We start from the raw sequence: 12110 nt of genomic DNA on the forward strand, positions 1-12110 counted from the left end.
TGTAACAAGACCCTAACAATTCACACGATCTCTGCTGGATGGTTCTTTGCCAGGCAGACTTTTCTGCTGCCTCATTGGCACAGAGTAAGCCCTCAAGTAGGCTCTAGCCCATGTTTGGTCAGGTTCACTGTGGGTTTTCTGCCAATGTCGCTCTTGTTATTGTCTCACCTGTGTCATTGCTGCCAGCTCTTTAGAGAACTAGGGGGCTGGTGTAGCTCTACTCTGTGAGAGTGGGTAATGAAAAGTGATTGGTGCCTATCACCCTGGCCATTTCCCCATTCCCAAGGTCAAAGGGCTTCAGGAAGATTGCCTGCAGAGGCAACAGGAAACTCCCCAAGAACCATCATGAATCTATCTGCTTGATAAGCAACCATTTCGGTGGGGGACCTAAATGGTCCCCCACCTCAGCAGAGGCTCTAAGTCCCAGGGATTTGACCAGGTATGGAAAGTACCTCTTCTCCCAGATCACTGTAATCCCAGTCAACACAGAATAAAATGTCCAGAGTGCACCCAGCACTTGGCCCCAAGTAGAGCCAAATAGCACTTGGGACAGACCCATGGTTGCCATGGTGGACATGAAATCCTGAGTCACTCCTGAAAGAGCAGAATCAGCATGGATGTTGAAATCCCCCAGCGCTACATGCCAAGGAGACTCCAATACCAAGACCATCTCAGATACTGTACCTTAGGAAGAGAGAATGTTAACTAGCTGGATGGACAATACACCAACATAATCCTTAATCTGTCTCAGCCACCCAGTTTTATATACACACCTGCAGGCTGTGGGGCACTGGGTCAGGGGAACAGAATTATAATAGACCACAAATAGACCAGTCCAGGAATGTAACAGTCTCCAGCTGGAGATGGATAGTGGTTCCTACTGCAAGATTAGGGCCTTGTCCTGTGAAGAGGTAGAAAGCAAGCACTCATGTTTGTATTCCAGAAGGCGTGCTCATAAAACAGAGAAACAGCAACTGGTCAAGCTCCCCTCCTTTCCCTCAAGGTGGTCCTCTAGCACCAGGGTGGTGTCTTTGGTCATTGGGGAAAATTCTACTAGTATCACTGATCTACTTATTGAGGAAGCCCTGGCCCTGACAGGCTTTTGAGATGCTCCAGGACTCTTTGAAATAAGGTTTTTAAAGCACAGTCATTGCCTCTGCTTCAAATGCCCAACAGATGGGTAGATATTAGTTCCTAAGATGTGCTGTCTGCTAGTACTTACAGTATGTAAGATGGAAGATCCTTCCTGCATACATGGATATAGCAAGCCTTATACTGCTTTTGATAACTGGACTGTTGGTAATATCTTGAAGAACACTCTTTATTTGGTATCTTTACAGGGGGCTACTATTTGACAAGTGCATATGGAGCACTTTCTTTAATTAAGAATTTTCAGGAAGAACAAGCAGCCAGGCTATTGTGTTCAGAAGCTCGAAATACTCTCAGGCAGTGGCATAAGCGAAGAACAACAAACAGAACAATCCCATCTGTTGATGATTTTCAGGTACAGTTGATTTCTTTGCTGCAGCTGTGTTTATAAAAGGCAGAGCACCGGCATGGTGTAATGGATAGCATGAGGGATTTGGATTGCATTGTATGAAGTAAACTACCTCACAGTCCTGATTAATCCACTTTTCCTTTTAAAATGTCCCATTTCCCTCCTTTGACCTCAGCCTACTTCACTTGCTGGAAACATGAGTTCAAAGTGCAAATGTAGTTTGCATTCACTTAACTGAGCAGATGGGAGCAGAACCTTTCTGTTCCCAGTAAACTTGGGCAAAAGCAAGCTGCTGGATCCTCTCCTAGCTTATCTGCTCATCCTCAGTAAAAAAATTTCCAGTTTTACCACACTGTTGCTAGGCCACATATTTCTTGTTTTGGTTTTCATCTGAGAAATGCTGGCAGCTATGAGGCAGTTCACATTCCTCTACATCCATGATGTTTGGGGTAGATGTAGATGTAGATATCATTAATGTATCTTTTTCATTGCATATAAGAAGTGTGCGTTGATGTCTTTTTAAAACTTGAAAAGGAGAGGTGAATGTTCCACACATGTTGGGAGGAGGCATCTTTTGCTTTCCTCTCTCTGTTGGTTCTAGCACTATCTTGTCTTTCCAGCTTTATTATTGGAAATGAGCCAGTAAAAGAGAACAAGCTATACATTGCCCCCTTCTGTGTGTCCTTTTTGCACTTACACTTGGGGTGAGCAGTTTCTGGGGGGACAAGCTGGGACCTTAGAGGGCTGCTTCTGCCCAGCATCCACCTTTGCTAATCTCTCTGTGACTTCCCACTTTTAAAAAAATATATTGGGCCCAAAATAGCAATTTGAGCCCTGGAAGCTCCCAGGGGGTGTTATTGACCATTTCATTGGAAGGGGGCTGGTTTAGGCTGCCCCTAACAGCAAATGACTTTTGTCTATCCTTGTGTTAGACAGGATCCCAACTCACCCTTGTTAATACTGAATGCCCAAACATGTGAAAAGAAACATATTCTCCAACAAACTCCTTTGTGCTAGTCATTGCTAAGTGCCATACAGAGAATTAGCCCTTTCATCACCTCTCTTGTGAAAGGGCTAATTCTCTGTATGGCACTTAGAGCCCCAGAAGGATGAGTGGTGATGACGACTGCAGCATCCCAATGGGCAGGCTCTCTCATTTGTAGCCCAGAGATCCAGGGATGCGGGGTCATGATTGGGAAACTGTTTGTTATTTCATCAAGATCTCACCATTGGAATTCCAGATGAAAGGACAACAATCATTAATTTGTTTTCAGATCACTCACACTGTGAGAAAAACCGTCTGCCATTTGGGCATAGTCATGTTAGCCGACTAGTAATGTAGAGTTAGATTAAATTAGTTTATGCTTTGCAATTAATTCAGTTTTGGTGTTTGTTAAAGAAAGCTAAAGGGTTATGTTCTACTACTTAAATTTTATTCTTAGCCAGACTTTCCAATGTTTGATTCGAGTCTTGCAAAAATGCTGGAGGATACCTACACAAAAATAAGCACATTGGTGTTTTTCTCCTCCCCTTAGTAACAAAAATCTTGATTGTGATATCCCGAATGTACATTTTGGCCTATATTTGACCTGGTCCCTCCCACTACTGACTCATTCCATAGAGTCTTAGGACAAACTGTGTGCAAACATGCATACTCTGCTCTTTTTCCCTTCCTTCCTCATTTCTTTTTGCTTTTCTCTTCATGTCTTTTCCTTCCCCCAATCCCCCCTTTCACATCTTCCCTCAGAGACTATAGGGGACTAATTTCCGCTTGTCAGAATATCTGTGGTGGTGGTTTGTGTTCTTTTAAAAATTCTTTCCGATTACTCTAGTAACAAGAAATATAATAACTAATTTGTATTTTAATTGGATTTGTGTCAGCATGCACAAATGATTTCAGGGGCATACACAAATGATTTTATAAACAAATAAATATTGCTTGTACAATGTGCAAAGAAACAGGGGATATGAAAATGCAAAAGAAAAAAAAAAGCAGGAACAACTAGTAGGTATGGAAACAATAAGAAACATGAGCTCACCAGGATTATGTAGTGAGTAATACATAAAACCAAGCACAGCATTTGGATGACAAGAAAGCTCCCATGATCCTGACCTAGTATTACACAGCTTGCATTGATATTCAACTGTAATTCTGAAGAGGTACATAAATAATTTTACAGTGAAGACCTTCCAAACCGAGCTTCCCAGTCATGCAAGAAATGGCTTCTTGAAGCCAGTTCCTTCCTTAAGGGACTGCTAAGAAGCAAAGATTAGGATTTGTATTCTGCAAAGCAGCCAAGTATAATCTTCTTCAGCATTTTCAGCGCTGAGGATGAAATATATTTGTACAAACTCTGTGGCAGAGTATATTAGCAGCTTCAGTAAAAAGGATACTTAGAATAATGGTCACTCCTCAAAAAATGCTTGGTAGCACCTGGTAACTTTCTGTATCCAGCCAGTTGTCAATTTGTTGAAATCAGACTGGCCATTTAGTGAGACAGACTGAATTTGCTTGCTGTTAGGATACAACAATGAAAGCTCCAAAGTGTGAAAACCTCCAGTCATGTACTAATGAAAAATAAGTCTGAAAAAGCCAAAGAAGTGTCAAAAGTATAAAATAATTCAGTTTCTCACAAGGGCAGGTTGCATAGAGTTTCACACAATAGCATGGAGAACTGAACTTGAGTCTATTTGTTTTCATACTTTCTATAATGCCATGTAAGCACAAGGTATGTTTTTTCTGCCATGGAAAACATCTGTTTTGTAGAGGACTCATGGATATGTTGAGGGGCAAAAATTCCACCCAGACAGAGGGCTTAGATCTCACTACCCCACTCTGTAAGCACATTACAGAACATTCTCAGTACTTTCCCACAATAGTATATTGTAGACAAGCTTTGTTGTACTTTTCATGTGAGGGATGCAGGAGACATTTCTATGGAGACCTTAGAAGAAATACATTTTGGGCTGCAACTCCCCAAATGCCGCAGCAGCTTGGCCACTGGCTATGTAGTCTGGATACAAGTAACTGTAGTCCAAAAAAGTAAACCCACATCGTCTCAAACACAGTGCAAAAAATTCTGAATACTAACAAGAGGAGCAACTCATTCAGATTGCTAAGTCCAGAAAGACAGGTGTAAAACACTACTGTTTTTAAAGTCAGATTTTGAATGTGACATTTTTTCCCCACATGTTTCTCACTCCACAGAACTATCTACGAGTTGCATTCCAGGAAGTAAACAGTGGCTGCACAGGAAAAACCTTGCTAGTGAGACCATATATCACTACCGAAGATGTCTGCCGTCTTTGTGCTGAGAAGTTTAAAGTGGACAATCCTGATGATTACAGCCTGTTTCTTTTCATTGATGACACTTGGCAGCAGCTGACAGAAGACACTTATCCTCAAAAAATCAAAGCTGAACTTCACAGTAGGCCACAGCCCCAAGTCTTCCATTTTGTTTATAAGCGCATCAACAGTGACCCTTATGGGGCCATTTTTCAGAACGACTACAGTGACTACAATTCATAAAGTTGAGATTTTATATTGTTGTGTTATAAGTGCTTAAAAACACTGTTTGCTTGTTGACTGAATTGTTTTTGGCCCATATGTGGTTTGCAGAGTTGTAAACCCCTCACTGACTGCAATTGATATACATAAAATGATCAGGCAGTTGTTCAGTGTGTACAACAGTGGTGCCACTGTATATAGCCACAGGAGTTGAACTCTTCAAGAGCATCATCTGAAATTAATCACAGTAGATCCACCTTCAGATCTATACTACATTTTACTTCATATCCTTAGTGCAAGCACTATTTTCATTTAAATATTCAGATAGCCAGGCCTTTTGTAAAGTAACTAATAGGCTGTCCCATTTTCACCAGTGTACATATGCTATACTATCCGATGCAGGGCATCAGTAAACTCTGTTATATGGATGGTAACAGTCTTCTCTGAAATAGTTTTTTATATATATATTTCACTGAAGGCAACATGATTTTATATATTTCACAGAAGTTTTATAGCAGTTGCAGGTAAACTGTCATTAGTTTTTAAGTATTTTTTTAAGCTATAAAATGTTCTATAATTATGCATGTGATTAACATTTAATATGCAAAATGGATCTCTTGCTGGTTTTAGAGTATTACATTGAACATTTCTATGAACGTTTTTGCCTTTTTCTACCAAGATTTAAGAATTTTAAATATCAAACACCATTTTTAAAAAAAACCTTTGGAATGATTCTATAAACAGTTTTATTTTTAACACTGGCTACCCAAAGCCTTCTGTATATTGGATGTAAAAAATTTCTGGAGTGTTTATATACTGCAATCTTGAATACAGGAAAAAATTAAATGAGGGATTTGAAAGGTGAATAAACAGAATGGGGAGGTGAGAGGATGTAGAGAGCTTGTTTAAAGAATAAAAAGTCTTAGGGAATGTGTTCACAGTTCCCATTTTAACAACATTTTATTTGCTCATTAATACTCATTAACTAGCATTGTTGCACAGAGCTGAAGACAAAAAGTAATGATTGCTGAAGAGGTTAGCTTTTCCCCTCTGGTGAGTCAATGTATGTTTGTGGAATGCTGATTTTGTTTCATGTGGGATATTGGTAAGGATAGAAATGGGTGGCAGTCCTTCAAATGGAGGAACTAGAGTGATATTGCAAGATACCCTTAGTCTGCTGGTTCAGGCTGCTTTCAAAAGGGGTGAAGAGATTATGGAGGAAACCGTTTTAACTTTTAAATATATGGTAGTTGTGCAAATAATGAATTGACATCTGTTGTCTTAAACACAGCAGGAATATGAGTTGATGCATTTAATACTTTTATACACACTGAAGTAAGAACCTCAAACACATTTGATTGTGGCTGAAAATATAAATGCTATTTTCAATAGGTACTGAGATAAAAGAATTCTTAAAGCTATCAGTAAATGAAGGCCTTTGACATTATTTATACATGGAAGCAGAATGATGTGGGAGTGAGGTGGTAGAATAGTATATACATCTTCAGCTTGCATGTAGGAAGGGGAGCGTTACATTTTTTGAAAGCTCACATACAAGTTGAGTCTCCCTTATCCAAAATGCATGGGACTAGAACTGTTTTGGATTTTGGATTTGTTTTTGTTTTTTTAAATTTCAGAATACCTGTATTTGCAGTACACATACATAAATGAGATATCTTGCAGATGAGACTCGTCTAAATACAAACTGTGTTTATGTTTCATATACACTTTACAGTCATGGCCTCAAAGTAATTTTATACAATATTTTAAATAATGTTGAGCATGAAATGAACTTTGAACCATCAGAAACAAAGGAGTCACTACCTCAGCCACCCATGAAAAAAGTTTTGGTTTTTGGAATATTTAAGATTTTTGAATTCTGAATAAAGAAGACTCAACCTGTACTTTTAAAAAGCGTCTGCAAGCAGAAAGATTATCCACCTTTCTTTTCTGCCTCATGTTCTAGGGTTCTTTAAAAAAAAATCTTGCACATAGAGAAATATTTAAAAAATAGCATCCCCTGCTTGCAGTGTGAACTGGTATAGTCTACTGACTTTCCTCAAAAGCATTATTCACCTGCATGTGTATATTAGGCTTTACCACTATCATAGAGAGTGAATCCTGTTGAACTTAGTAGGAGTGACTTCTTAATAAGTATGCATTGGCTTGGGCTTATAGAAATGGAAAGGAAATACAAAATAAATGTGCTCTGCTACACATAACAGAACTTTGAGATCTTACATTCATGTCCTGGTCAAAATGCAAGGGAAACATAGAACTGAAATGTCGTCAAAATCCAATGATTTGGGAAGAGGTGGTTTTTTTCCAGTCTTAAATACAGTGATCAAAAATACAGACAGTTTTGAATGCAATTTTCCAAAGGCCATTGTTACCAAACTTACGTGTGCCTAGCTTTTACCAGTTCCAGGAACAGGGTCAAATGCAAGATCTTGCCCTGGAGTGAGAATTACTTCTGTCGGGAATATTTTCCCAGCTGAATAATTTAAATCCTCCACAAGGAACAATCATTCTTGGAAACTATATAATGCTATCTTCACAGACAACACCAGGGATGTAGCCAGGATTTTAGGAAGGGGGGGTCCAGACTAAGTGCCACCATTATAATGGGGCTTGGGTGTGGCGGCGCAGCAGCACACACCATTCATTTTTCTAATGGAAGGGAGGGTCCGGACCCTAAGATCCCCCCCCCCCCTTGGCTACGTCCCTGACAACACCCATCAAATCCAGATACTTGTGTAATGTAGTCTTGAAATTTTTGGTTGATGGTAAGTTGCTTATTGATATAACTTGTCCATATTCAGAATATTCAGTGATTTTGCCATTCTGGATAGTTAGGATGTCTTTCAAACAGTGTGATTGCTTTTGCTGAGTTCTTAATTGCTGTTTTTTAATATTCTGGAATTACAAAAAGAATATTGGTGTCTGGCTCTCCCAGTGTGTTATATATGTAACAATTTGTAGGATTTGTGTTGATTTGCCACATATCTGCCACACTGACATGTGTTTGTGTTGTATTTCATTTTGTAAATGATAAAGCAGTAGTTTTGCACACAATACATTGTAATACTTAACTATAGTTTATGTGTGTATATGTGTATGCATGTGTGCGAGAGGGAGGAAAGACCAATCCCTATTTAGGCACTTGGAGAACAACTGTATCGCTCAGCTGAATTGGTTGTGAGTTGAGGTACAGAAGGTTGACAAAGACAGTGATCACATGATTTTATCATTTATTTAACTGGCAAATGATTGCATTAAAACATACTGCTTTTAGGGCTGCATCTTCAGGTGATGCCTGTTATATCCGATCTATATTAACTTGGCTACAGTAGTAAAAATATATCAGTTGACCCTGAAGACAAATTTTCACATTTGCCTACATATTAATACTCAGAACATCTGAAATGCATACATGTGATTTGTTGGTTTGCTTGTTTTAATGAAAACAGGCTTGGCTGGGTAGATGGTGGCTAAATGGGTGTTTTATTCTACACAAGAATAAGTTGTGTACCTAAGTTCCTACTAAAGCTGCAGGATCTGTGTCTTTCCCTTTCTGTCTTCCACATTCCAAATATCCTCTAACAGATGGGGTATGGATAGACATGGGCACTTCCAGGCACCTCTTTCCCAGTGGTGAAAATGAAGTAGGGTTTATATCATAAGATGTACTTCATAAGAAATACCTGTGTGTGTTTGTGTGCCTTCAGCAACCCTAAGGCAAAACTGTCATGGGGTTTTCTTGGCAAGAATTGTTCGTGGGAGGTTTGACTTCCCTTGAGGCTGAGAGCATGTGACTTGCCCAAGGTCACCCAGTGGGTTTCATGGTCGAGCTGGGAATTAAATCCTGGTCTCCAGTGTTGCAGTCTAATACTCAATACAGTCTAATACAGAGGTAAGATGGATTAACATGTTTAAAATTCTTGAACTGTACATGTGAAAAGGTGAGCTTGGAAAGTAGAAAACCTAGATGTCTTTCAAAATGTCTTTTTAAAGGAAACACTTCCTCCTCCAGAAACATTATGGCTCTGAGCCAGTCCCTATTTATAACAATCCCATGTGCTTTGCTCAGCTTGTACCCACCCTTTCCCTATCATGCACTGATAAAAACAAGTGATATTCTTACCACAGCTCAGAACCACCACCTGATTATTCTCCATCTCTTTTTGCTGCAAGAAACTCACTTTAGCAAGGGATCAGGAATGTTCTGTCCACTAACTTTGCTACACATCTTTTCTTGTTATGCTTTAAATTCCTGCTTCCTCCTAGCCTGTATAACAGGCAGCTAGTACACACTGGAGAAAGGGAAAAGAGGAAGGAAAGGAGGTAAAATTGTATAGAACAGTGGACAGTAAGAAACAGAACTAAAGTGCGCAAACAACTCCAGATGTTTCTCTTCCCCATGGTTGCTGTTGCTGTGTGCCTTCAAATCGTTCCAACTTAATGGCAAATCAGCAGTGAACCTATCATGGGGTTTTCTTGGGAAGATGGGTTTATGGGGATGGGGAAATTTGCCATTGCCTTCTCCAAGGTCACTCAGTGAATTTTCCTATCTAAGCAGGAGTTCAGACCATCATTAGCCCGAAGTTCTAATCCAGCACTCAGACCACTGCACCACATTGGCTCTCCCTTCATAGTTACATATTTTTAAAAATGTAATCATTTCTACTCTTTTTGTGTACTAAAACCTAGAGGCAGATGGCCAAGATGCTGAAGTATCTCCAGTAAAAAGTAAGTGCCATCATTGTAGAAAGAATGTACTGTGAAATATTTCATGAGAGATAGGAATGGAGAATAATAGAGAAGTTCCTGCTTTAATGATATCTGTAATAAGCCATTAGAATATGCTAATAGAAATTAACACCAGGCTAGGGAATGCTTTCTTAAATATAATATAGTGTGTGATCCATATTTTTTTCAGAAGTAAGTAACACTGACTTCTGTTTTACTGAAAAGCAAGGATCCATATGAATGCAACCTTAGAATCACAAACACACAGAAGAACGGGCATTATCCAGCAACAGATGAAAACCATTTATTACTAATAAAGTTAAGTATGCTTTTAAGATGCTCCCACATAAATAAGTGATGCTGGTTAACTTGCAGGATTCTGTTTCATAATCTCCTCTTGTGAATGAAAATAGATATTTTTAAAAACACTTCCAGACACATTTTTATCTTGCAATTGCTCTGCTTCAGATACAGAATTTTAATGATGTGTCTGTCTCTCCCTCTCTGCGAAGGCAATAATACCTTCCATGTGTAGCCTTCCTATGCTGTTCCGCCACTGCTGCAATCTTTTTTTCTTCTTCCCAGAAGGAAAAAAATAGCAGCACAGTGATGGTCTTTGTCTATTGGACCTGGTAGAGTAGAGCCATCTGCACCATGCAGCATCTTCTCTCTCCCAAATAGTCAAAGGACATAAGTAATCCAAACAAATGTTTTCAATGGGGAAAAACCCAAAGAGGCTCTTACCATGATTAACAAGGATTACAAGCTCCCACATAGTTCTGTGTTGCTCTGGGAGCCACCTCTCTCCTCCACTTACAAACACAGCCCCTGAAGTTATAGAATGGCTGCCCTTTTGGGCTGGTTGCTAAGAGTAAGACAACTAATCAAGTTGGCAAGTGAACTCCACACTATGCAACACCAGGAGCCAGCCAGGAGAATGCCCTTCTGGGTCAATGAGGCTTGGAAAGTTGAGATCTCATAAGCACTGTAAATTGTGGAGTTGGCAAGAACAAGAGAACACAGACAAGAAAAATCTTGTAAGTCAATTCAAGCCTAAGTAACAACTCCAACAAGCCAGGAACATCTATTATTATTTAAAGTATTTTTGTATCATCTCCCAACCCACAAAGGCTCCTGAGGCGATGAACAAATAAAAACCAATTAAAACCATGCACAGATAAAAATATTTTAAAATATATTAAAATACTCTTTAATAATTCAAAACAGTCTTTAAAAAAATCCTAGAATCCAGTTTTGAAACAGTTAAAACAGCAATTTCAAACATTTAATGGCATGCAGAACAGCACTTTGGATGAGGAGTTCCACAGTTCAGGCCCTGATACAGAAAAAGCCCTGTGATGTGTACCTACAGATTTAACTTTATGAGATGTTGGAACTAGCAACAGGGCCTCCTCTGAAAATCGCAAATTGCTGGCAGGTTCATATGGGAGGAAGCAGTCTTTCAAATATCTTGGCCCCAAGTCATTTAGGGATGGGTCAGCACCAGCACTTTGAATTGAGCTTGGAAGGAAATGGGGTGTAGTTCTTACAGGGCCAGTGTTATGTGGTCTCTAAATGCAGACCTGATGCTGGCTGCTCAATTTTGCTCTGTCTGCAGCTTTTGTAGACTTTTCAAGGGCAGCCCCATGTAGAGAGCATTACAGTAGTCTAATCAAACCATAACTAAGGCTTGTAGCCAGATCTGCCTTCCATAAGCTGATGCTGGGCAAAGATGCTCCTGGACACCATAGTAACCTGGCTTTCCAGGAGAAGCACTGTGTACAACTGGTGCAGTCCTAAATTACAAGGACAAGCACAGGGTGGGAAAGGATTCTCTCTGGTTGCCTGGTGATACAATTAAAAATATTTTTCTTTCAACCAATTCACCACAAGTATGCGTACTCAATCACACACACACACACATATCTCATGCACACACACATTTATATACTTACATATAGTGAGAGGATACAATCAGAATCTAAGGCCTGTTACAGACTGCCAAAATAAAACTGCTTCGGATCTCTTTGGAATGGAGTGTGGCTTTGGCGCGACCTCTGGACTCTTAGGACCCATGCATCATTTAAATAGCATATCTCCAAAGTGACCCGAAGCAGCTTTATTTTGGCAGTCTGTAACAGGCCTAAGTTGCTGATGATGGTCTCTCTCACTATAGTCTGTCATGGAAGAGGAGAAAAACACCCAAATAGAAAGCCAGAATGATAGCTGTTTGCTTCATATTGTGGTGGTGTGCCTTTGAAGATCAGGAAATTCAAAGAAACATAAGACCTTGACTTTTGGGCAGGGGATGACAAGAGCTGCCTAATCTGTCATCCACCAATGTAGCCTAGTTCC

General features: G+C 39.7%; 1 protein-coding gene across 9 annotated transcripts in view; it reads left to right on the forward strand.

Annotated features, from left to right (window-relative positions):
- LOC149316821 (ras and Rab interactor 2-like) overlaps window positions 1–8098 on the forward strand; it is a 96982-nt gene extending 88884 nt beyond the window's left edge. For all 9 annotated transcript variants that reach the window (XM_089516345.1, XM_089516346.1, XM_089516348.1 and 6 more), the window contains 2 exons: window positions 1341–1504; window positions 4707–8098. In XM_089516345.1, coding sequence (XP_089372471.1) covers window positions 1341–1504; window positions 4707–5027 — 485 coding nt within the window. In that variant the 3' untranslated portion in view covers window positions 5028–8098. The remainder of the gene's footprint in view (window positions 1–1340; window positions 1505–4706) is intronic.
- Window positions 8099–12110: the final 4012 nt, after the last annotated feature.

Source organism: Sceloporus occidentalis, unplaced genomic scaffold, assembly GCF_023333645.1.
Source record: "Sceloporus occidentalis isolate IW3139 unplaced genomic scaffold, rSceOcc1.0.p SCAF_3, whole genome shotgun sequence".
In the NCBI taxonomy this organism is placed as follows: domain Eukaryota; kingdom Metazoa; phylum Chordata; class Lepidosauria; order Squamata; family Phrynosomatidae; genus Sceloporus; species Sceloporus occidentalis.